A 27,596-nucleotide genomic window follows, 5' to 3' on the forward strand; every position below is an offset into this window, starting at 1 on the left:
CACGATACGGGGAAACAACTTTCAAAATGCATGCATGAATAGATAAATAAAAATGAATCGGAGTGGAAAAAAAAAACCAACACACAGACTTCCATGTTCCTCCTGGCCGGACACCTGTAATGGGAATCCACCCAAAAACATTTTTCATCAGTATCAATTAAAGCAAAATCTAAATTTTATGGAAATCCCGGCAAAGCGAGCGCAATTTAATCTACATATCTAACTCCAAGTCCTCGTTTGAAATCCGGTAAACACGCGACGGACGTCTGGGAAACGTATTAGTCAAAGCTAATGATCCCACATCCAGGTGACGGTGTTCAATTTCGGCAAACTGACATCGCTTTGCTTTTGAATTCATTTTCACTTTTTTGCTTTTATCAAGGCCTTATTTGATACAGAATTTTAGGGTTGCAGCCCTGACGTGGTGTGTTGCACTGTCTGGCTAGAAACCAAGTAACAATGTGGATGTCAAACATGGCAATAATAACGGGTTAATGTGCATTCCTGATCACTCTGTCTGGGGTTATTTTTCGGTAATGACCGGCTGGCTGTGAATTATCCCACTTATTAAACGGCTAATTACTCAATAAATTATTTCATTGAGACACAACATTGATTTAAAATGAATTTAAAACTAGCATGCCAACTACGCCTGCAAAACAAAGTGTTATCTCTCGGTACGAAAAAGAGTCCACAACAACGTAATTAACACTGCAACACCGTAGAAAACTATTCACTAAAAAAAAACTAAAAAAAACAACATAAATATTGAACCTACAAGATAAACGTATGTACTGCTGATGTCAAATAGTGATACATGGGATGTGAAACCCGACCAAAAAGTGGTTGCCCATGGCAACAGTCATTATTAACCGATCAGTGGTTATTATTTAGATATAACTGACAATATTCCAGAGCCACGTAATAATGAACTGTAATATACTGTATAAGCAATACTGTCTTCCTACCTGGCAACCAACGAGGGAATATTGAAGGGGATTTATGTGACGAGTCCAAGTTTTTGGGAGGACTGTGAGGCTCCCAAAAGCCCAGATCTGCACCGTCAAGTCTTATAAACTTTCCCCTTTTCGCCTTCTCTCACCCCGTCTTGTTTTAATTAAAAAATGATTATCTCCCACACTGCAATCTGTCTCTCAAACTACACGTGCTTGCACCTCGCCGGCTCTATCGCTCCTTTTCAATCTGATTAATTTGAAACTAAAATGATTTTTTTTTTTTTTTTTTTTTAATGCTTTATTGTCTCCCTTTTTGCTCACCTTGCTCTTGCCCTCCATCTTTCTCCGTGTCTCATTTTTTCCTTCAGTCACACAAGTTTTGATCAAACGATGGAAAGCGCGAAGGTGGCGAAATGCCAAGTTCTAATGAAGAAATGCTTTTTGATTGTCACTGTTTTTTGTTTATTTCTTTCTTTTTTAATTATAGGCCACAGAATACAACCAAAGTGGAAAGACGGCTTAAAAATTCAACTTTGCAACAGGCCAAAAGTTTCTTATGAATGATAATCTAATACTTAATTAACTTTTGTTGTTCGGCATTTGTTACTAATCTCTCAAACAACCATTTCTGTACGACTCTGGAAAGAAACCATTTTCTCAGTGGGGGAAAAAAAAATGTAATTAGAGGCAGAGTTTGTGAAGAATAAAACATAAGCACATTTTGTTTCTTATATTTTTTAAATGTCCCTAAATTACCAATTATTTTAATGTTTTCCTTGAGCACCCACTGGACTATTCTCTGCCAGGTCCAACCAGACTTTGGCTTTTCACTGAGATATTTGAACCTTCATGTAGGTTGATGACTATATCCGGAAACGGCATTCTCATCGAATGTAGAATTCAAACAGGTGTATTCCATTTAGTGTTTTATAGAAAAGCTAGCCTTGAAAGAATGCCAAAGTCCAAATGTATATTTGGAATCCACAGCACCAATAAGCAGACCAATAAACATCACCATAATCATTAGTGATTCAGACCCTGCATGCACAATCTCAGTAGTAACCCAATGTGTTCCACTGTGAACAGAAAAGCCCAGAGAAGCGTGCTTCGACCCTGGAAACATCATGAACGGCAGTAGGACGGGCTACGACTACAAACTGGGCTCTCAGGTCACCTACAGCTGTCACCATGGTTACACCATAGTGGGCGCCCCAACCATCACCTGCGTCCTGGGCCGTGACGGAAAGCCAGTGTGGGACAAGGTTCTCCCATCATGCAAAGGTACGAGCAACAAGCCTCCTATGTATATGTATACTGTGTATATACTGTGTATGTATATATATGTGTGTGCGCGTATGTGTGCGTGTGTGTGTGTGTGTGTGTGTGTGTGTGCGTGTGTGTGTGTGTGTGTGTGCGTGTGTGCGTGCTTACGCGTGTGTGTGTGTGTGTGTGTGTGTGTGTTTGTATATATTTATAAGATAAGATTGAAATACTTTATTGCTATATAGATACACATGTATACATATACATACATACACATGCATACATATATACATATACACACATATATATACATATGTATACGCATAGACACACATATATACAGATACACACATATACAGTATCGAATGTGTATACACATGTACATATAAACAAACTACTGTACTATATAAAAATAAATACAGTAAAATAGAATTTAACTTAGTGCACGGAAATATGTATACATATATACATATATAATTATATATATGTCTATATATGTATGTGCACTATATATATGTATGCAGTATATACAGTATGTATGTTTGCTGTATGTTGTCTGTATGCGCATATCCAGGTGAATATGACATAGGGGATCGTTGTTTGACATGACACAAACAAGATTTCCAGTCTATACACAATAATATTTTCAAAAATAAAAAGCAGAGAAAAAACAAAGTCCCTCGCAGACGGAGTGGCAGAGCAAAATAAAACTGATGTGACACCACCTCTGACTCAGCATGTCAGCCAGGACCTGGCCATTATTCTAGACTTTGTTATGGATATGATGGGTTTGGTGACAAATCGGTGCTCCCATCAGTTTGCTCTTGTTTATAAAAAAAAACATGCATTCAGGTGCTGCTGTGACATTGTTGGCCAACACAAATTCATATTCCCTCTGCCAGTCTGTTTTATCCATTTTAATGTTGATGAACTGCAGCTTCACTCTGTTTATTCTGTAGGAAAAGGCAGAATAAAGGCAGAATAAATTGAATAGAATATTTATTTGAGAATTTCTAGGAGGACTTCAAGACTAATAATTGGAGACTTGAGATTGAGATTTGATAATTCAAGAGCAATAATGATTAAAAATCACTGATCAGAATGATCGTGATACTTCAAGGGGACCCACAATTGAAATTGAGTGTAATATTTATACACATACTGTTCATACAGCAATATCGACACTTTGGCAAATAATGCCAGGAAGTGGTTAGCCGGACTCACTTGTCCAAAATGGTGTCTCTGTGTGTGTGTGTGTGTGTGTGTGTGTGTGTGTGTGTGTGTGTGTGTGTGCGTGCGTGCGTGCGTGTGTGCGTGCGTGTGTGGGATAGAAAGAGAGAGAGAGAGAGAGAGAGAGGTGGGAGGGCAGAGAGAGAGAAAGAGCACGAGAGAGAGAGACAGAAAGAGAGGGTGCAGAGAGAGAGAGAGGTAGAGAGAGAGAGAGAGAGAGAGAGAGAGAGAAGAGAGACAGAGAGAGAGGATGCGGAGAAGGAGAGAAAGAGGTGGGGGACAGAGAGAAAGAGAGGTGCAGAGAGACAGAGAGAGAGAGAGAGAGAGAGAGAGAGAGACGGAAAGAGAGGGTGCAGAGAGAGAGAGAGAGAGAGAGAGAGAGAGAGAGAGAGAGAGAGAGAGAGAGAGAGTGGGGGCAGAGAGAGAGGTGCTGAGAGAGAGAGAGAGAGAGAGAGAGAGACAGAAAGAGAGGGTGCAGAGAGAGAGAGAGACAGAAAGAGAGGGTGCAGAGAGAAAGAGAGAGAGAGAGAGACAGAAAGAGAGGGTGCAGAGAGCGAGAGAGGTGCTGAGAGAGAGAGAGAGAGAGAGAGAGAGAGAGACAGAAAGAGAGGGTGCAGAGAGAGAGAGAGACCGAAAGAGAGGGTGCAGAGAGCGAGAGAGGTGCTGAGAGAGAGAGAGAGAGAGAGAGAGAGATAAGGGAATGGACTTTTTATTTGATGGTCAGCTCAAAGAATTAAGGAAGTGACACCTGTCAAACTGCCAGTCAAAGTGTCTAGGTCTCCTCGGTGTCATGGGTAAAATATGCAAATCGGGGCCGGACCAATTTTGCAGCACGGGGAAGGAATTTTAAACGTTTGAACACACACACACACACACACACACACACACACACACACACACACACACACACACACACACACACACACACAGACAGACACACACACACACTGGCACACATGTGTTCCCTAACAACCTCACAAAGGCCCTTGTGAAGACTCTGTTTAATAAAGTCTGAAGACGAGCACGGAGGTTGGGATGAGATAATTGCACCCAAAGTAGCTATTTAGGAACAGCAATGAATAACAAGCAGAACCATCCAAGCCCATCAAGTGAATGTATGTCACACTCAGCCCTGTCTACTTTGTTTAAAGCAAAATGTTGTGTATTGATCTCACTTTGCCGGCGGATCATTTTTTCTGCTGATGTTGAGAAGGTAATGCTCGTCCCTTTCCTACGCAGGGTTTTACTCCACCGCTCGCCCGCCGTGGTGATACAGTCGTGGTGCGGCGTGGTGCCCCATGTCACTTTGAAGCACAAATCCATTCCATTTTCCTCTGTCATATTGTGGTACAAATTGTTGTAGTCTAAATAAAAAATAATGAGGAGATTATCATTATAGGCTTATGAGCTTTGAATGTGAGGGTGGTTTATTTTTAGTACGCAGTCCAACAGCAAATCCAAATTACAGTTGGATTCTTTTAAATGGGATATGAATTCATAGGCAGACACTGTGGCATAGAAAATATCTGCTGTTCTAGCGATCCATTCCACCCAACCTTACAATTTCAAGTTCAAGTTCAAGAGATCATTTGTCACGTACATATACATACGGTCATACACGTATGCAGTGAAATGTCTACAAGGGAGACATACTAGCAGGCAAAGATCAGTAGATAGATAGGTTGGTAGGTAGGTACTGTAGGTAGGTGGGTAGGTAGGTACTGTAGGGAGGTAGGTGAGCGGGTGGGTGGTTAGGTAGGTAGGTATGCAGGTAGGTAGATAGGTGGGTGGGTGGGTGGGTGTGTGGGTAAGTAGGTAGGTGGGTGGGTAGGTAGGCAGGTGGGTCGGTGGGTGAGATTATTTGTCACATACATATACATACAGTCATACATACTGTATATGCAGTTAAATGTCTACAATGGAGCCATACTAGTAGGCAAAGATAGGTAGATAGATAGGTAGGTAGGTAGGTAGGTAGGTAGGTAGGAAGATAGGAAGGTAGGTAGGTAGATAAGTTGATGGATGCGCAGGTCCAACATTTTTCTCGATTATTTTTCGGCCGGTGTTTTTTTTTTTCTCTCGTTTATTTCGTCCGTGTTTTCTCCATCCGTCAAGTCAATTCACATCCAGTTCACTTGTATCGCTCTTAATCACAAAACAGCCTCGAAGGGCTTCACAAACCCACATTTCACAAACGCAACGCTCCGGAGCCCCGAACACGAACGAGTACTGGAAAAAGTAGATTCAAGTGGAATCGAAAAGCTCTCGTAGATTAAACAAGCTTTTGTAAGCTACGATTTGCAAAAAGAATGTGCGTGAATGCAAAGTAGTTTTAAGCGATAAAACTTCACCAAATAGCACAAGTCGCAAGAGGGGTCCACTGGGGGGGGTCGGGGAGGGGTGCCCAGGGGAGCGACGCGCACGGAGCCGCCGCACGGACACAGCTCATTGACCGGCGCGCTAAGAGGACGGCTTTAAATCTGAAATTATACAATATCATTTGGAACAAAAACAACCGCTGATGCCACATGTACAGTAACGCGGCGTCTCCCTTTTGCCGGTTGTGCCGAATGTGCAGTTGCTGCCTCTAATCGCACGTGGCGACAGCTATTTCTTGCGTTGAAGGCAGGTTTCGGCCCGTTGAAGAGAAAATCTTCATCTTATTCATGTATTCTTTCTTTCTCTCTTTATTATCCTTCGCTTAAAAAAAACCCCAAAAAAAACACCAAAAAATTCTGCAATCTGTATCGGTATCGACCCACTTGCTTGTAACAATCCGACGATCAGACTCGGCCGCGGAAAATCACCATGGGTGCATCCCAAGTGAGCAGGCGGGTCGATTCCTTCTACTTTCCACGTACTTTCCAGAAAGCATGTTTCGTCTCGTGATTTGTTCTTCATGCAATAACACATGATGTGTGTTCATATAAAAAAAATAAAAAAACGAGAAGTGACAGTTCGGGCGCGTCCAAAGTCCGACCGCGCACTTGCGCACGATAGCTACCGCGGAGCAGACGCGCACCGGCGGACGGTTGGGGAGGCGGGCGACCGGGAGCGGGTGAGCGTTATCTGGGAGCGGGGAAAAGGGAGGTGTCCTGGATGTCTCCGAACCGAAGCGCCCGCCTCGAAGTTCAGCTTCCAACAAGTCGCTCGCTCATTTCCCCGTGGCAGAGCCCTCCGCTTTTCCTCGCCGCTGCAGACGAACCAGAGGGACGTCTGGGGTGAGACGCGCGCAGGAGAGTTTGACGTGTCGTCGTTAATTAATGAACCTTCTTTGCTGGGTAAATAAACAGAAATGCTCATGAAACATTGTCGCAGGAGGAAATCAAGGCGTAGCTTCCTGGTTTCCGTTCCAGTAGGGAGGGAGGTGGGTCGGATGATCATCTTTAGGGCTGAGCGATATATCAATAAAATAATCTATCTCAAAATGTATGGTATGATCTTTGGTCTTGCCAATGTCGTCCGGTCTTCGTCCTTCTTCAATTCAGTAATTCTACGATCCCCAAGTAAATGGCTGCCAACAACTCTGCAGCTGATATAGGACATAGAGTTTGGGGAAGTTTCTCTCTCTCTCTCTCTCTCTCTCTCTCTCTCTCTCTCTCTATCTTTGGGCAGCCCCAGGGGCTTTTGGACCAAACTCATTAGAAAGGGTGAGACCCCTTTAAATAATACATCACCCCTCACATTCTTTCTGTCTCTCCTTTCCATCCCTCCAGTCCCGCCTCTTCGTCCCTCCCTCCATCTAATTTCTTTTTTTTTTGATTTCTTTGTAACTACTTCACACATCGCTCTCCAATTCTCCATTTCCCCCCTTTGTACGATCCCTCTCTTTTTCCATCTCCCTCTTTCGACGCTCTCTCTTTTCTCCACCCGTCCTGGATTTTTCTGGTTTCACATTTTACTTTTCTTTTAACCCTTTCCTCCTCCTCCATGCCCCCTGCCCCTCCCATCTCAAACTGCTCTTTTATTGGTTTCCATGGTAACTAAGAGCTGGTGCGAGAAAGGATGAATTCTCTGTGACTGCTGATAGGGCTGGCTGTGTGTGTGTGTGTGTGTGTGTGTGTGTGTGTGTGTGTGTGTGTGTGCACGCATGCATGCATGCACATTTATCCGTGTGTGTGTGTGTGTGTGTGTGTGTGTGTGTGTGTGTGTGTGTGTGTGTGTGTGTGTGTGTGTGTGTGCATCCGTGAGTTTGTGCGTAATAGTGAGACAGAAGGAAAGAGTCTCAGCTGTGACAGAGTGCCGCCTAGAGGCAACTCACAACTCACAACACACACCACACACACACACACACACACACACACACACACACACACACACACACACACACACACACACACACACACAAGGACAGATATAATTTTTATTCCCACAAGCTTACACATGAACACACACTGGAAGCTGAATTCGGACAATCTTAAGTGTATTACATGCAGAATTGATTTCCCGGTCTCCATGTGTGATATTGGAGATACTGCGAAAAGCAAACTGGAAAGTATGTGGCCTTGTGTGTGTGTGTGTGTGTGTGGGTGTGGGTGTGAGTGTCGGTGTGGGTGTGGGTGTGTGTGTGTGTGTGTGTGTGGGTGTGTGTGTGTTTGTGTGTGTGTGTGTGTCGCATTTTTCTTTCCCCACACTTTAGACACACACAAGCACATGAGCACACTTGCATGATACCTGCTTATACGCGCACACACACAGACACACACACACACACACACACACACACACACTGCTACACACACACACACACACACATGCACACATACACACACACGCCCACACACACACACACACACACACACACACACACACACACACACACACACACACACACATACAGTTAAATTTAAATTGTAACTAGTAGAGAATGGAAATGGGAAATGGAAAGAATGCACAATTACATTGTCTATTGTGAAGGTGTGGCAGAGTTTCTTTTGTATTGACTCACATTGAGGGATGTCAGACTTCACTCTTTGGATGAAGCCGGAGTTCTCTTAGCAGCCGGATCACGGAAGACGGAGCCGGTGAAGAAAGGGCTAGTTTCCCGCCTGACAACCGTGTAAAAGCACACATAAACCACCAGGCTTTGAATACAGTATATGCAGAGGACCGTACATGCAAACACTAACGCTGAGCTGAAATATTCGCACTTTGACCACGAATGCACTTTTTTCAGTTTTGAAAGCACGGTAACAAAGATTCTTATTCAGCCACCATCTGTTGAAGATGGGTCAAAAATTTGTGCAATTAGTAGCAAACAAAAAAAACTGTTCTGGTGCAAAAGAATAACCATATTCTCCATATATATAAATGACCTTTGTGACATCCTATCTAATGCTATGCACCATCTTTATGCTGATGACACTGTTCTTTACTGCTCTTCATCGTCTGCTGTACAGACTTTTTTTCCAGTCTTTTTTTTATTGCTGTGCAAAGCCAAGCTATTGTTATTCACAAACACAAGACAATTGCAGTCTAACCTTCCAAGTGCCGCGACCTCTGAAGGGAATGAAATTGAGCGAGTTTCCAGATACTAATATTTGGGTATAATTATTGAATACCAATTGTCTTTCAAAACTCGCGTCGACAAACTTGTGTCCAGTCTTCAGGTGCAACTCGGTTTTCTTCCACAGAGATAAATCGTGCTTCTCCTCCAAGCGAGGAAATGTTGTGTGTCGGCAACTTCTTTGCCCGTGCTGGACTGTGGAGACCTCCTCTACTGAATTGCGAGGCTGGATACCGTTTGTCACTGTGCTTTTTGTCTCCTCACTGGCTGTAAATATCGAACACACACCGTCATACCCTGTATGCCCTGTACTGTGTATGCCAGGTGTACACACTGGTTGTGCTTCATTTGCAGATCTCCTCCATACCCGAGCACTGATTTTTCTCTAAGTCAAGGCCATTATAGCCTGAGATCGTAGGACTTCCTACTGATGTCTGTTGCTCGTGTCCGGACGGAATTGGGGGACAAGGATTTTAAGTATGCTGGCTCAACCGGATAGGACCGTGTACCACATAGGCAAAACGCCTGCAGTGACCGGGGTTGGAATCCAGCCTGTGGTCATTTGCTGCATGTCTCTACATCTCTCTAACCCCCATTTCCTGTCCCTCTCTACGAGAATAATAATTTAAAAAAAAACTGCCCAAAAGGGGGTAAAAAAAACCCCTTTGAGTATGCTGCCCCTTCCACTTGGGACTCCCGACTGGACGACTTGAAATGGACTGACTTTATTTCTTACGGTCAGTTTGTGTCAGTCCCAAAGGACTTGGAGTTTAATCGTCGTGGTCAGTGTCGTTGAACGTAACTTTAACTTACCCAGATGACCACATGAGGTTATAAGGTATATTTACATCATTTGCTTTTTTTTTTTTTTTTTTTGCTTTAACAGGGTTTAAAAGTGTTTGCTTGCTTTTAATTGGGGTTATTTTTTATGGTGGAGGAGACCCATGTGAGCTTGCGGAAAACATGCAAACTCCACACAGCAAGGCCCCTAATCGGGAGATATGGGTTATCTCCAGATTGAGCACGGTGCCGACAGCGCCCCACTAGATGCCTCAACCAGATACTTAGATTAGTCTTTCGCCCCAATGTCCAGGCCGGACGAGCAATTTGCACGTCGTCAGGACCGCTATGCACCTCCACCAAAGTTTCCTCTGGCTTCGCCCTGCACAGACACCGCTCAGCATCTTTCGGGTACTATCGCAGCTGCTCAAGCTCCGCCCCCCTGATGGACCAGGCCGTAGCGGGTCGGTGGTGCGCACGGGCCCCGCTCACTGTACCGCGGGGTTTCGTGAGACCCTTTTACTCGCACATGGCGCGTTAGACTCCTCGGTCCGTGTTTCAAGACGGGGCGGGGGCGTGGCCGACATCGCCACTGACCCTTCGTGCCGAGTGAACCGGTCCCCGTCAGGAGCGATGTGACTCGGTTGGGGCGCACTGAGGACAGTCCGCCCCGGTCGAGGGTCGCCTGGGGGCGAGGGGGCAGCGTATAATGAAGTCCGCGGCCCTGGAAGCGGCAACGCCGGAGTGTTGTATGGCCACCTTCGCCGCCGAGGCTTGGAAAGGCCGTGGAGGCGATGCGCCGAGGCCCGGGCAGAGGTCCCTAACGACGGTATCCTCACCCCATCGCCTCTTGCCATTACCATTGGCCATTACCGGCCTCACACCGTCTGCGGGGTGAGCCTCGATCAGAAGGACTCAGGCCCCCAGGGCCACACCGGTGCACCGGTGAAAACAATCTTCCTTACAGTACGTCACCTTTCGTATGCCCTGCTGGGCGGGGATTCGGTGGCCTATAATAGGGCATCCCTTCTGGCCTTTGCCCAATTGCCACCAGATGGCCTATCCGTCACTGGGTGTAAGTGTCGGTCTTCATGTTGTGTGTTCATCCGCGTGTGTGTGTGTGTGTGTGTGTGTGTGTGTGTGTGTGTGTGTGTGTGTGTGTGTGTGTGTGTGTGTGTGTGTGTGTGTGTGTGTGTGTGTGGCTGCATGTTGCTGTCTCTCTGTGTGTTACGCTTTATATGTATGTGAGTGTGTCTCTTTATGTGGGTGTGTGTTTTTCGGAGGCAAAGTTGGACAGAAAAAAGCAGCCGAGACATGATGCAAAGTGTTATTATGGGTTTGTAAGATCAAAGCGGGAGAGAGGGAGAGGGAGAGACTTTTTGCTTGTGTTTTTTGCATCAGTGTGTGTGCGTTTGTGTGTGTGTGTGTTTGTGTGTGTGTGTGTGTGTGTGTGTGTGTGCGAGTGATCAAAGCACCTGCGTGTGAAGAGTTTTGATAAGGCTTGACACCTAACCTGGAATATTACCATGGGGGGGAACGATGTGTAGATCAAGACAAGACCCCCAGCCAGGGAGCGCAAGCGGAGCAGCTTAACAAGACTCAATCCAAGGAATAGCAATCGATATCAGAGCACAGGATCAGGAGGACGGCATACAGGGATACCTAAGAAGAGCAGGGGAAAATAAAAGGAGAAGTGAATTAGGGAGGGGGGGGGTGTTTGGTAATTACCTTTTGAGCAAGGTAAATAAAACAAAATAATCACAGGTTTTTTGCTGTACTTTGCATTCCAGACATATTATTGTTTCCCAAGCAGAACCATCACAGAGCACAACGTTGCTCTGGAAACAAGGCAGAAGAGAGAGAGAGCTGGAGAAACGGAAAGAATGCAGAATTTATTTGTCTATTGGGGCGGTGGCAGCGGTGTACTATTTGTTGCAGTTTTTTGCATTTACTCACTTCTCACGATGCCGGACATTACTCTGTGGGTGAGGCAGGGGTGCTCTTAGCAGCCGGATCACGGAAGACGGAGCCGGTGAAGAAAGGGTCGTTTCCCGACTGACAACCGTGTAAAAGTACACATAAACCACCAGGCTTTTGATATATGCATTGCATAGACACCTACATACAAACACTCAAACAGCTCGTCCTTGCCATATACTGTATATACAAATATATATATACTTATATGTGTGTGTGTGTGTGTGTGTGTGTGTGTGTGTGTGTGTGTGTATATATATATATATATATATATATATATATATATATATATATATACATATATATAGATCTATATACTGTATGTGTATATACAGTACTACTTACATGGCAGTCCACTGGAAAATACAGCCTCTTTTGCAGCATAAACACACCAAAAATGTTTGTGAGTCTCAATTAAACATAGCAGAGCTACAGTATTTATTTTTTCCAAGAATATACATAAAAACAAATCTAATCTTGTGTGTGTCTCGGCAGCTCCGTGCGGGGGGCAGTACGGAGGATCAGAAGGAGTCGTCTTATCACCAAACTTCCCTTTTAACTACACAACAGGACAGACGTGCTCCTACTACATCTCTGTGTCCGCACAGTTTGGTAAGTACAGTTTGAGAAATGATGATAATCATATTTTTCTTCAGGGCCGGGGGCGATATCTATAATATCGACAACATCCATACCTTGACGATGTTTGTCGGGGAGTGTAGGTGCCTTCATAAAGGCGGCTGTGTGTGTAAAAAAGGACTTGCTTGATTGCATCACGTGTTATTTTTCTTGTTTTGCAGTGGTCTTTGGACAGTTTGCCGTCTTCCAGACAGCAATGAACGACTCGGTTGAACTGTTTGACGGAGCCAATGAAAACGCACGGTTGCTTAGTTCGCTCGCTGGGTCTCACTCGGGTAAGTTTCCTCCTGGTTTAGGCTGTTCTAATGCATTATGGGGTTTTTTTTTCTTCAGGGTGTTTCAATGTTTTTTTCAGGATGTTCCAGTTGTGGGACCCCAGTAATTCGATTTTAAAACGTATTATTGGGAAATGGGAATTTTGCTTTTTCACTATTGGACCCTTTAGGCTATTTGAATATTTTGATAAAAATCTAAATGATCCTAATTAGTGTACAGGAGTGACATTGTAAGTTGTAACACTATTGGTAAACTTCACAAAAATACACACACTTCATAGTTGTGCGTAGCATGTCCGGGAGGGTTGCTGAAGGGGACTTTTTATTTTCTCTTTTTAGTTCTGTGCACGTATACATGTACAGTGGTACCTTGAGTTACGAGCGCACTGACATACGAGTTTTCCGAGTTACGAGCCGTTGTTCCGTCGATTTTTTTGTTTTGATTTGCGAGCAAAATGGGAGTTCCGAGGAGCGAGCATCAGGTGCCGCCGCTGGTTGGCGTGGCAAGCGAATGCGGCCAGCATCCCGCGTCTCACTCCTTCACTCCACGTGGTGACCTGAGCGTGGAAGCAGAAAAAAGTTAGTGCTGAGAAAAAGAAAAACGGATGACGTCCATTGACTTAAAGTGCAAAATAATAGAAAAACATGAGCGAGGTGTGCGTGTGATGGAATCGGCGAGGCAGTACAAGTGTAGTACTTCTACAATATGTACCGTACTGAAGCAGAAGGAGACGATAAAGGGTACTACGCCAGCCCAGGGCGTTAAAATTATGTCTACGCTGCGGGCTGTCCATGAAAAGATGGAGAATCTGCTGTTGGTGTGGTTGACGGAGAAGCAGCTCGCAGGAGGTAGCGTGACGGAGGGTATCATCTGCGAGAAGGCAAAAATGATCTACACATTGTCTTTTATTGTGTTTTATTATGTTTTTATACAATATTTGTTATTTATAAATACATTTTTCTTATTTAAAAACACGTAACAGAAAAAAATCGTGGTGTTTTTTGGGGGCTGGAACGGATTAATGGCATTTCAATGAATTTCAATGGGGAAAATTGATTTGCTATACGAGCAGATTGAATTACGAGCTCTGTCACGGAACAAATTAAACTCGTAAGTCAAAGTACCACTGTATATGGAAAAAATGAAGAAATGTGCCAAAAAAACTGGGAATAATATTTTCTTTTGTACATCTTGGGAAATAAACATGTGCGGTGCCAAAAACTATTTCCATCATGGCTCTAAATTAAAATTAATATTAGAGGAAAATGTCTTGGGAAATTTAAAGACAAGGCCTTATTTCGCAGAGCGGCAACCGTTAAATAAATCTGGGCTTCTGGTAAAAGAAAACCTTTTTATTACTTAGTTACAATATTTTCACTGAAATATAAACAGACTGCTGGCGGGGAAAACCACCGTTTGTTATAGGATAGCTTTGCTATTTTTCAACTCGGGTCTTAAAATGTTGGTTCCCTTCATTTATAACAGTTCACTGCACAACCTCTTTAATCTTGAGAACTTTCCACTCTGTGAAAACTTCTCAAGTGTACAACTACTTCTTGTGTGTAAATGCAATCCAACGGCTCAAACCTTTAAGCATTAAAAAAAAAAAAAAAGGCATGAAATCTCCATTTTGAAAATGGGAGACACACATTATAGTCAGACATTCTCTATATATTATACTGAAAAAAACTGTCGCGAACTTATCTAAACTAAACCTGCAATATTATCAGGTTTTTCAGGGTTTTACTGACTCTTTTGCACCTCTCTCCACAAATCAGCTGTTCGGTGCTAACGTAAGTGACTAGAAACAGGAAGTTACACTGTTTCCTACAGCCAACGTTACAGCAATTGCAAAAAGCAGTTTTGAATAAAATTTGATATTTCTGCCATTTAGAACATGTGAATTAAATACACCAATAAATGCATGACTATAAAGCCATTGTACCGTGTTGAAACACAGTGAGAAGATTGTCAATAGCAAAGCGTGCGGTGAGGTTCTGCTCAGAGCAGTTATAAATTAAGGGAATCGACAATTTAATAAGGCCTTGCCTGAAAAATAACCGCAGATGTAAATGAAAATAGCTCAGTGACTCCAATTAGGCGTTTCTAAAGAAGGATAGGCGTTTTAAATTATACTGAATGGATGGCTTATCCCTTTAAGCTCACATTTGCTTTTAGACCTCCAGGCTTGCATTAAAGAAGCCATTCAGCAGACAATGCTCTGCCTACAAACAAACAAAGGCAGGTGCAAAGAACCCTTGCTTTTGTTTCCAAATCTTCTTATTTAGGCGCGTTTTGTAAAATAATATTCTTATACAGGAATAAATTCACAGACAGGACTTTTTCTCTACCTCCCCTCTCAAACAAAACACATACACACCAATACACACACAAATCCACACAAGACATTAATGCCACATTGCTCCAACTAAGTGACTGATTGCCCTGACACACACCCACATGTATAAACACACAAACCAGCCAGAAACACACACTCACCCGATACTGAAACCATTGTTCTAAATGTCGGTCACACTGCACCATGTTCAGCCCATTCATCACTGCTCGATCATTTTGTGGTGTGTGTGTGTGTGTGTGTGTGTGTGTGTGTGTGTGTGTGTGTGTGTGTGTGTGTGTGTGTGTGTGTGTGTGTGTGTGTGTGTGTGTCTGTGTATGTGCGTGTGTGTGTGTGTGTGTCTGTGTGTGTGCATGCACACACACACACGTTGAGAAAAGGCGCACATTTTTTGTACAAGATAAGCATCTAATATGCATATTTAGCTCTTATTTTATTAATGTTTTCAATTTTGTGGGGGTTTAGCGTTCCAAATATTGACCGCATTATGGACCTAATGATTTAGCTTAAATGATGATTGTATTGTCAGGTTTTTTTTTTGTTTGTTTGTAATTGTGCAGGAAAAAAGGGTTGGCTTGCATTCTCACATGATGGATGACAAGCCATTTTGTCACTGGCCTCCAGATATTTTGAATTCATTATTCATGCATTGATTTTATGTTGTAGCCTCGTACATGTATGTGTGTGTGCGGCGGGCGTGTGCTGACGTATGTGTGTATTCCTAGGTGAGACGTTGCCTTTGGCAACTTCGAATCAGATCATGCTGCGGTTTAATGCCAGGAGTGGCCAATCAGCTCGAGGCTTTCACTTTGTCTACCAAGGTAACGCTCTTAGTTGGAGTAGCAAGAGCAAAAGTAAAAGCAGGACCTGATATAGAGCCTTACTATCTACCCCAGATTATTATTATTATTATTATTATTATTATTATTATTATTATTATTATTATTAATATTAATATTATCATTATTATAGCTGTGCCTCGGACCAGTGACAGCCAGTGCAGCTCAGTCCCGGAGCCTCGCTACGGCCGGCGGGTCGGATCGGAGTTCTCTGCCGGCTCGGTGGTCCGGTTCGAGTGCAGTCCTGGCTACCTGCTGAAGGGCTCCAGTGCCATCCAGTGCCGGGCCGTGCCGGGGGCCCTGGCCCAGTGGAACGCCTCCACACCTGCCTGTATAGGTGAGGCCTGCGGTCCACCACCACAGAGCCTGAGCTGTTTTATATGAATTCATCTGTAATTAATTTCCAAAGAAGTGTGCGCACTTTCGGCATCTGTTTCTTCTACCACATCGTTAATTTAACATTGAGGTATTACATCACCCCACTGAGGTTTTGAAGATTTTTTGTTTTCTGTGTTGTACTTTGTCGAGCAACACTGAACACAATCAGTAACTTCCTTTAAATCCTCCAAACATTTATTTCATCATATATTTATATTACTAAAATATGATTACTATTATTTGTATTCATTAGTATTATTACAATTATTAGGTTACCTTTGTCTTGTTTTGCCTTTTTGTTGTTTTTTATTGTTAAATTATTAAATTTTGTTTTACTTTTGGAACCCCCTCACGATTAATAGTTATCTTATGTTATCTTATTTTCTTATTAAATATTACTTTGAGTATTCATTTATTTTTGTTATGTATTCTGCTGTCTGTGTGGGTGACCAGCCCAGTTTAATATGATTATTATTATTATTATTATTATTATTATTATTATTATTATTACTACTACTACTACTAGTAGTAGTATAAGCATTAGCAGAAATTGTAGGAATAATAGTGGAAATAGTAGTAGTTGTAGGAATAGTAGTAGAAATAGTAGTAGAAGTAGTAGTAGTAGTAGTATCATTCACATCAAGAGATGCAAACAATTTTAAATACCAATAATATTGCCTGATACATGACGGAGTAAATGACCATCCGTATAAAATTCTCTGAATGTTTCGTGTTTTCTGGCAAGTTCCCTGCAGTGGTAACCTGACTGAGAGGCGGGGCACCATCCTGTCTCCGGGATTCCCTGAACCCTACCCCAACAGCCTCAACTGTCTGTGGAGGATACACGTCAGCGAGGGGGCGGGGATACAGGTACGGTAGACACACACACACACACACACACACACACACACACACACACACACACACACACACACACACACACACACACACACACACACACACACACACACACACACACATTCAATGGGGGTTATTTTAGTGCATATTTACATACTTAAAACTCTCTAATATTGTATAGAGAGTCCTAATTAACATTTTACTTTTACTTTTTTTTTAGATCCAGGTGATGACGTTCGCCACGGAACACAATTGGGACTCCCTGGAGATCTACGACGGAGGAGACATGACAGCTCCAAAATTAGGATCATTTTCTGGTATGGCTCAATACAGAAACAGACATCACACAGGGTAACACCAACATACTGTAGAAACACGCACACACAAACACACACACACACACACACACACACACACACACTCTCACACACACACACACACACACACACACACACACACACACACACACACACACACACACACAGACTTACAAAACATACACATGCACTCACTGGAGATTTATGATGGATGAGATATGACAGTTCTTAAACTATATATACACACCCACACACAAAGAAATTACACTGCCATGATGGATGAGATGTGACAGCTTTTAAAGCATAGATACTCACGCACACACACACACACACACACACACACACACACACACGCACACACACATACACACAACATATGTAGCAAAGACATAATATTAATAAGATATGACCGAAAAGTGTCAAAAAAAAGATTTATATGGATTTAAGTGAAAGGAGGAACTATTTCCTATTTTTCATTGCCATTGACAGGAAGAAGAGAGCTAGAAAGGAAGAAAATAATAGAGAGAGGGAGAGAGCGTACTGGGTCGGGAAGGGAAGAATGTTAAGAAAAGAGAGAGAGAGAAAGAGAGAGAGAGAGAGAGAGAGAGAGAGAGAAAGACTCGCAGGAATGAAGGATGGTTTAACCTTTCAGTCAGTCCCAGAGGACGTTTCCCTGTGACCCGCCCCGGGCACATACCCTTCACACACCTGTCACACAGTACATGTTACACACACCTCCTCGCACACACACACACACACACACACACACACACACACACACACACACACACGGTAAAAAGGACTGCCCCAAAACTATTATCCTTCCTAAGTAGACACACTAGGGAGGTGCCCGGTACGATCAATGTTTCGGTCACCGAGCTGCTTCACTGGAGCAAGGGGAGGTCAGGTGCGGTCCGATAGCGAGGAAAGCCACAAGGTCGCTTCACTCTGCTCACCTGGGGATGCCAAACGGTGGACCCTGCGCCCGGTTCACCTGGAGGAAACTTAAATCAAAGGAAAACTCCGTCCATTTTTTCTTTAATCCTCAACCAAATTTTTCCTCTGTCATGTGGTCGCGGTTGCCTGGCGGCTGGGTTGAGTCTCTTCCATACTCACGTTACGTTCTATTCAATACTGGATCCATTTAAAAGATTCCGATGCGTCGATGGCATTGATCGCAAAATGAGGACGCGGTGAAAAAGAGAAGGAAACACCGGCACGAGCAAAAAGGGCGTATTAACTGACGGACCTTCGACAGGGTGTCATATTGAACAATGCTTCCATTTCATTTACAGTAATGCAGCTTTTAAGTAACGGCCTGCCAATCAGTTGTTTAAACGTCCGAATATTTGTGGACGGGAGACGCTTCTCACGGTCTGTTGCTTTCTAGGACAGGAGAGTCTTTTCTTCCCCCCGAGAAGCAGTCAGAACCATGTGGTTCGAAATGGTTCACAACCCGGGAAAAAACCCCCCCCCAAAAAAAACCCTGTGATCTCTAATATTGGTGTGTGTGTTACCATAGGAACAACGGCCCCGTCCCTCCTCAACTCCACGTCCAATCAGCTGCTTCTGCACTTCCAGAGCGACATCAGCGTGGTGGCGGCCGGCTTCCACCTGGAGTACAAGAGTAAGTCCAACGTTCTCAAATCCAAATAGAATCTCTCAAGTAACAAACGAAAACGTTTATGGTGCGAGCAAAAAAAATGTTTGAGGTTAGAAGTCAAACTTTACGATTTTTATTTTAGTTGATATCGTATTTTCTTGTATTTAGTAGTCTCGATGAGATCCAGGATCTCTTTTGCAAAAAAAACAAAAAAGCCAAAAGAGAAAACAGCATTGCAAGCGGTTTAAATTGCTGTTAATTTTTTTTATTTTTTCCTGCTTTGCTTGTGCTGATCAAGTGAGGAGGAAGCGCATACATTAGGAGGGAAATTCGCTCCAAATCCCACATGAACACCAGTAAACATACGGCAAAAGCCAAGGCAAATTGGAAAAATAATGTGGGATGAATAGCTCACAAAGCGATTCACTTCAGGTTTTTGGAGCACGAACAAAACCAAAATAGTCACAAGTCATCCATGAGGTTTCAGCTCGCAACGTGCTTCATTCAGTACAACACGGATGATAGACGGACTTCCTCTAAAGTGTTCACAAATAGAGGAACATGTCGATCACAAATCAAAGGCGTCGCCCGCAGGATGTTGGTCCTCTATGTTTTTTGATGGCCTCCCCGAAATTGTGATGGAGAAAATGACAGTCCTTTGGCTCTACAAACCAATTATGGGAGAATTTGGGAAAGGGGGAGCGGGGAGGTGGGGAACATTTGTTGGATTTGACAGCGAGATTACCTCCGACACAACTCGCACCCGTGTAATTGCCAATTCTCGACTTTGAGTTTCCTTCCCCTCTACCTGATGATCCGCGGGAGAGAAGGGGAGGTGCAAAAGATGGAGGCTCTTCTCCCCAGAGAACGATGCTCCTCCGGGACGCTCCTCCGTGGGATTCTGCTCACGTTACCAGTCTTTCACCTCCCAAAAGCTCACACTTCCGAGTCCAAAAAAAGCCAGAAAACACAATGTGCACCGCTCCATAAAATGTCTGGCACCTCCCTTCACTCCATCTCTCCGGCCGCCTCCCTCGCTGCTTCTCCGCTGACGGAGGGTTCTGCCTTGTTTGTCCTTCATTAATAATATTAATAAAAATAGCTGCAGGCAGCAATCCAGGGGGTCCAGGTTTGTCGTGTTTGATACGCATTACAGTTTTCTGAGTTCCTATAAAAGACACCATCACTTAGTATCAACACCAACACCAAATTTTGGACTTCCCGCGGAACGTAGCATCCGTTGGTGCTGTCGCTGATCATTACGTCAGCATGACTACTAAGATTAGTTACAACACTTGTTGGGCGTTGTGACTTCATCCTAAAAATGATAATGTAGCTGTCTGCGTCTACTACCTGTAGTCCACAGAGTCCTGCCTCACGGTGTCTCTGTGGAAGGAAATCACTCCCTGTGGAAGTTCCCGACAACAAGTTTCCATTCAAATGGTCTAAACACTGCATGTCCCTCAGAGAGATTTCAACATTTTAAACTTTTGGGACTAAAATAAAACGGACACGATTCAGACCCGTTGCGCTGGAGCTGCAAGCGAACTCCATGTGCGAGGACACAAACAGGGAATATGTTTTTGACCGTTGTCGACTCCTACAGTTTGTGTTTTTTACGACTGGCTCCAAAGCCCCAAAATAAGGAGGGACACAACAGCACATCTGACACCGGGTTCCATGCGAACAGAAGGTGTTTATTTACAAAAAGGGCAAAAGAAATAAAATATCAAACGAAAAGCCCCGCCGACATCAAGCTGGTAAGATGATACACACACACACACACGCACACACACACACACACACACACACACACACACATACCCACGCTAACACACACACACACACACGCTCACACACACACACACACACACACACACACACACACACACACACACACATACCCACGCTAACACACACACACACACACGCTCACACACACACACACACACACTCACACACACACACAGACACACACACACACACACGCACTCGCACACCACCACTCCTACAGGTACGGTCTGATGTGGATCAAATTTGGTTTTACTGTCATGACAACAAGAATCTTGTTGAATACAGCGATGGATTATTACCTTCAATTGTATACCAGTCATGTCACCCTGGGTTTTCTTATTACAGATTGCGGTGAAATGTATAGTCATGAGATTGACAATTAACCGTTAAAGACACTCATTCAATTCTCCGGTTGGAATGGAATCTCCAAACTTCCATGAGTATATAATATAAAAGCAAAGTAGAGTCATACAAGCGCAATTGCATGGTGTTGCATTACATTTAATTTTAAGATATTTCAAAGATCCTAAAATAATGAACAAAACTAATAAAAGGTTGACCTTTTATCCGACAGCGTCGGCCTCCCTAATACTCTTTGGTTGTTTGTTCCATAATTTGGGAGCATATTTTAAAAAAAGGCTGCATCTCCAATCTTCTTCTGGGTGGGGTGTTGTACTTCTAACAAGCAAGCAGTGGAAGACCTGAGAGCTCTAGATGGAACTTAGAACACCAGTGATTCTGTAATGTAGGCCGGTCAGGCCGCAGCCATATAGAGCTTTGTATACAAGTAAGATGACTTTCAATTAAATTCTAAATTAAACTGGAAGCAAATGCAACGTGGCTTAAATTGGAGTGATGTGCGATCACTTTTTCATTTCTGTTCAGTCTCACTGTCGAATTCTGAATAAGTTGAAGTCTCTCAATGGGCTTTTTAGGCAGGCCAGCGGAAAAAGGCATTATAGTAGTCTAATCGCCTCGTAATGAACGCATGAGTTTGCTGTTCAGCGTCTTTCTGGGCTGGGACGGGTCGTCCTTTGGCAACGTTTCTGAGATGAAAGAATGCTGTTCTGGTCCTTTTCATTACATGACATGTGGTGGGAAAAGAGTTAAAACTTAAATCAGAATCTAGAACAACACCCAGACTTCTTATTTGACCCAGAGATTCAGCTTGTCAATGTCTTGCAGAGAGTTCCTCCCTTTTTGGCTTTGGGGCCGACCAATAGGTTTGCTGTATTAACCTTGTTTTATTTTTAAGACATGTTAAGTAGTAGTGAGAGCACTTTTGGCATCACCAAGATTTGGCTCCGCAAAAATATACAGCTGTGTATCATCGCAATAGCTATGGAAATTGACATGATGTTCTCTGATGATATCACAGAATGGAATTGTATAAAGTCAGATAGGTAAGGGCCCAAGGCAGCTCCCTTGTGCAACACCAGAAGTTACTGCTGCGATTGGCTCTGAAACGTGACTCTCCAAAATTTTGTTTTAATTTAAAAGTTGTAAACTTGATTAGAGACCGCTTTCACGAGTACCTTACTTAAAACAGGTAAGGTTTGGTATGTATTGATCTTGATATGTATGTATTTACCTAGGACCTCACATTCCAAGTGTGGTTTCTTCAACAGTGGTTTTACGAGAGCAGTAAAAGCATCAGGAACAACCCCAGTCTCAAGTTATGAATAGCTTGAGACACTATTGAAAAAAAAAAAGTAGACAGGACAGGATCAAGAGAGCAGGTGGAAGATTTACTCTCTATTGCGATCCCAGAGAGCTCTGCAACATAAATAGTACTAAAGGTCCTCATGGATGCTTACCTTTTATAGGGTGGACTTTTGAAGTTTCCAGCGAGCAATACTCGCCCGGATAGTTGTAATCCTTTCGAAAGAAGGGAGCAAAATCCTCACATTTTGTGACAGATGCTTGGCTTAAAATATCAGGTGCAGGGTCAGGATTAAGCAATAAGTCAACGGTGGAAAACCGTATTCTAGGGTTACTCCCACTATCTGCAATGATCTTTAAAAAAATGGTCTTTTCTTGCAGCACGTACAGCAATTGTTACAGTAAATACAAATAAGGATTGCTGATGCGGCGATGGACCTCAATTCCAGATTTTCTCCATTTCTTACCAGCTGCTCTACATTATCTCTTCAGCTTCTGGACAGAGCCATTTATTTATGGTGATGATTTACCACTTAACCTCTTTTCGACTTTGAGTGGGGCCACTTTGTTCAGTGTATTAATGGAAATTGTTATTGAAAGCATCAACCATTTGATGCACTGAGCGATTTAGTTGACAAGAGTCCTGTTTCCCTTCCAGCTCTGAGAACTTCAGTTCTGCTGTTGCATCTAAGAGCTGTTTTTGAGCGACGGTTGTTTTTATGTTCCTGGTTACAATCAGAATGAGCATCAAAGAAGATACAATGGTGGTCAGGAAACACTGACATAAGACGCTGTAAAATTGTCCATGTTTAACCCTCTGATCAGACCCAGGTCAACTGTGTTACCATGTTGATGTGTCGCGGTAGTTCCAAACCGTCCAGTAGATGGATGAAGTTCATGGTCTTAGGATCAGCACTGGTATTTATGTGGATATTTAAATCACCATTCAATATTATTCTATCATATCTGGTGATGATAAGCGATGCCAATTAATAGAATTCTGGGAGGAAATGTGATGGTTGCCTCAGTGGTCGATGGACTCAAATCAAATCAAATCAAACTTGATTCATAGCTCATAGAGCACTTAGTTCTTTACATAAGTGCTTTACATAAAATAGTCAGATTATGGCAATTAAGAAAATAAGAAGTGTAAGAAAATAAATAATACAAATAAACGAAAATTCATTTTAAAAAAGGAAAGCTTCTTCAAAAGAAGAAAGCTCTCCCAGGTCAGTATTTATACGGTTGAACTGATCTGAGTGGATGGCGGCTATTCCACACCACCTCACTGATTGATTTAGGAGTCATCATTTGGAGCACACGCTTGCTTTTTTCATCCAAGTTTCCGTTCAAAGCATAAAATCGGGTTTGCATGGGAAGGCTCCATGCACTGGCAAAACCAATGTCGGCGGCGTGGGAAAGAGTGGAACCCTGATCTGTTTGGACAAAGGCCACCAGGTAACTCCAGATGAGCGCCAGTGGGAGAAAGTTGAGGGGAAAGGCAACAAAACAAAAAAGGGAGTGGGATGAGCTGGGGGACTGGAGAGAATGGGGCTGATAATCGTTACCCAAAGGCGCGGCACGCGGGATATCCTGGCTCCGAGAGCGTTCCTGGTCTCTTCGTTGTGGATAGACGGGAGACGGGTTAGATCGGGTGGCCTTGAGCTGCTGACACTGTAACAGAGCAGACTGTGGTGTATTAGGGTCAGGGGGGCAAGATGGGTGATGAAGGGAATAGTCGAAATTCCCCACGAGCTGTTCCATACCCGTTCCGTTTGGACGGGGGCCATCGGGGCTGAAAAGGTTCTTGGGCCCCGGGCGCAAACTAAAGTTACCAATAAAACTCTGCTTTTTCTTAAATGGGGGTTTTCGAAAAGCCGTGTGTTCGGCCCCAGGAGTCTGTGTCACAACGTCGGTCGCCATGTCTTATTCTGTCACTTATCCTGTTTATTTCTCCGACCATTTCTGATTCGGTGTTCCCCAGAGTTCTGCCCCTTCCAGTCGGCTTGTGACAGCATGTCTGTCGAGGCCTGTCTGTATATACCGGTCCTGTTCACTCTTGGTGGTGTCTGATTGTCTCGTATCTTACACCAGTGTCCTGGACTCACCCCTTCGCCTGCTCCTTTCGGATTGTCAGCTGTACCGCTGTACTGTTAGCTGCTGTCACCGGACGGGGTCTCTCTGAGTTTTCCCCCATCTGGATCGACCATCATCCACCCTCGTTCCCTCTTACGGATCTTGCCGACGCTGCTCTGTTTCCAGTCCCCGACGCTGAGTTTGTTCGGGTTTGAACCTGTTTCGGTGGTGTTCCACGCTGGACTACGCCTTTGCTTTTGTCCTTGGGCTTTGCTCCCAACTTGATCCGGCAGTTGGTACCCTATTCTCTACTTGTTTACCTCACCATACTTTGAAAAGGTTATGATGTCATTCATAGACAGTTAGGGTGAGGGTTGATTCATGTTGAGCCTGTCTAGCCGTGCCAGGTTTTGTCAGCTCACCGATAGGAGACGTCGCCAGTGCCTCGTCAAGTTCTCCCCATATTTCCAAAGCGATGATCGCGGCCTCGAGTACAGCAGTCTGCTGTCACGGTCGAGGGCAGAACGCGCATCTCGAAGAGTCTGAAGACAGGGGAGCCCGAATGTGGGCCACACACCACACCGTAGCTAGCGCTGGTTGCAATCATCTATAAACAGTTCTAGAATAAGGCGTCGCATTAGAAGCAAAGCAGAGAGAAGAGCGGAGAGCAAAGCAGAGCCCGTCTGCTCAGCTGCGAAGGACAGACCACGACTGCTCCACCATCACAGTAGCCAGCGGTGACCAGCTTTAAACCCCGCTGGACATTCTTGATGACAAAAACACTGAATGATTATATCAACTACAACTTCAAATGCTCAAATATTATTTTCACATAGAGTATTTGGCACAATGTCATAACAATTTTTTTGGAAACATACATTGAAAAAATCAGCAAAGAAATCAGTCAGACATAATCAGACTGACAGACAGACCATTAAGTACATAAACCCCCCCCCCAAAAAAGACCCGAAAAGTAGAATCTCTTTCATTATTAGAAAATAATGCTGAAATCAATCATGAAATGTCATGATCTCATCGTAATAAAATTAGAACATCGAAAGACATTTCAAAAGAACTGGATCTTTCTCCAGATTCTGCCTTTTGCGGAGAACGTACACGGGCACATGCATGAGCACACCCTCCGTTGAAGCCGACATCAAATAACGAGAGTCAGTGACCTGGACTGGTATGGCCCCCAGAAAAAGACACGTACCTGAACACACACCTACACACAAACACACACACACACACACACGCCCACGCAAGCACACACACACACACACACACACACACACACACACACACACACACACACACACACACACACACACACGCAGGCAGGTCAGACAGAAAGGCAAATAGGCAAGCCACTACACATACATAGCCAGACTAATGGCTAACAGTACGTACATGCATGCACGCATTTTTACACACACACACTAACTTTCTCACACACACACGCACCTGTCAGAACACAGTTGTGCTTTTCAGTCCGTTGTACCTAATTTGGCTTGGAATCATTTCTGGATCATTGAACTTGTCCCTGTGTGTTTGTCTGTGTGTGTGTGTGTGTGTGTGTGTGTGTGTGTGTGTGTGTGTGTGTGTGTGTGTGTGTGTGCGTGTGCGTGTGCCTGTGCGTGTGCGTGTGCGGGTGTGCGTGTGTGCGTGTGTGTGTTTGGGTGCGCTTAAGAGTAGGTGTGTTCAGGCTTCTATGACTTTGCATTCTATGTTTTTGAGAGTCTACCCGTCGTCGTTAAAGAAGAAATCCTGGGAATGTTCTCATTTGGGTGCCTGGCAATAAATACACGCTTAATGCCGGTGTGCTACAACTCTCCCAGAAGGCAAAGTGCAGCTGCAATTTGTCTCGTTACAAAGTACAGTATGTCTTGCATTTTACTTCCTGGTGTTTCTTTTTTTACTAGACGCACTCAGGTCGCCGGGTCATTAACCTGCAGATTAAGGGTCCGTTCACCCTTCTCCTCGCTGGTAATTGGTTGTTGAGACACGATATGAAGTCGATTTTGGCTGAACGTTGTGTCGTGCAGCGGGTTTGGACCCTGTCACGGCTAATCCCAGTGAGTGCGTTGCGACTGAACTTTACATCCAATACACAAATAATGGGAGGTTTGCGATGCCACAAGTCTGTTGTTTTTTTTTTGCCATAAGTCCTTTGCTCGACTCTCAATGTGTCGTATAAGTGTATACTATACATATTTAGATTTGGAGCTTATTAAGTGCATATTTAGATCAGTTTGTAAAATCGTAATATTCCACAATCATGTCTCCATACAACTATCAATGGAATTGTAAGCCACCATAACTAAAGGTTACATACAGTAAATAGCAGCAACCCATACTGCCACTCAGCCCCTGTCAAGAATTTTACTTGAACGTATCTTATCTTTTTCTCTATATGCACAGAGCAGAGTCTCTATAGTCTGTACTTTCTTTTTAGTTTTGACCTTTTTTTGGATGGTTACTTTTTCTTTTTTTTTTTAACTTTTACTTGTCAGTGTCTCCTCCTTGCACATGAAAATATTCTGGGCAAAATGAAACCTGATCTGATTGTGATCAATGCAGATGTTTTCTTGCCACCCACCGTTTTGCCACCCACCCTTTTACCAGCGTTGGACAATTTTGACAGTTATCCAAAAAAGGGACAAACAAAACAAAGGAAGAAAGGGGTATATTGAACAAAAATTGTATTCTTCACTTTGTGATTACACAGCATTCGGAGCTGACTCAGCATGAGAGAGCAGAGCCAAACACTTGTTTTTTTCTTGTGTTTGTTGTTGTTGTTGTTGTTGTTGTTTCTTTCTCCCCTTTTTTATATATATAGTCAGTGGTCTGTCAGTACTGAAATGGGAGTTAATGCGTCTGGATCAGTGTAAAGCAGTCACACAACCTCCTGTTTTCTGGTGTCAGAGTGGACGTGGCAAGCCGTGATGTTTGTATAAGCATTGCTGCTCCAAGGACGCTCGTCCATTCAAGATGGAGAGAAAGAGAGAGAGAGAGAGAGACGGGTGGAGCATTGAGATGGGCAGCCAAATGGAATAGTTTCATTGATCAGTTGTAATGACAGCCTG

General features: G+C 43.6%; 1 protein-coding gene across 1 annotated transcript in view; it reads left to right on the plus strand.

The window, feature by feature from the left end:
- LOC307228611 (CUB and sushi domain-containing protein 1-like) overlaps window positions 1–27,596 on the plus strand; it is a gene marked incomplete at its 3' end in the record, with an annotated part of 336,038 nt that overhangs the window by 248,778 nt on the left and 59,664 nt on the right. The window contains exons 31-38 of the mRNA XM_079998326.1: window positions 2,043–2,237; window positions 12,208–12,324; window positions 12,513–12,626; window positions 15,709–15,804; window positions 15,956–16,159; window positions 16,946–17,070; window positions 17,279–17,375; window positions 18,898–19,002. Of these exons, the coding sequence (XP_079854452.1) occupies window positions 2,043–2,237; window positions 12,208–12,324; window positions 12,513–12,626; window positions 15,709–15,804; window positions 15,956–16,159; window positions 16,946–17,070; window positions 17,279–17,375; window positions 18,898–19,002 (1,053 nt within the window). The remainder of the gene's footprint in view (window positions 1–2,042; window positions 2,238–12,207; window positions 12,325–12,512; window positions 12,627–15,708; window positions 15,805–15,955; window positions 16,160–16,945; window positions 17,071–17,278; window positions 17,376–18,897; window positions 19,003–27,596) is intronic.

This window comes from Zeus faber, assembly GCF_960531495.2.
Source record: "Zeus faber genome assembly, chromosome: 3".
NCBI lineage: Eukaryota > Metazoa > Chordata > Actinopteri > Zeiformes > Zeidae > Zeus > Zeus faber.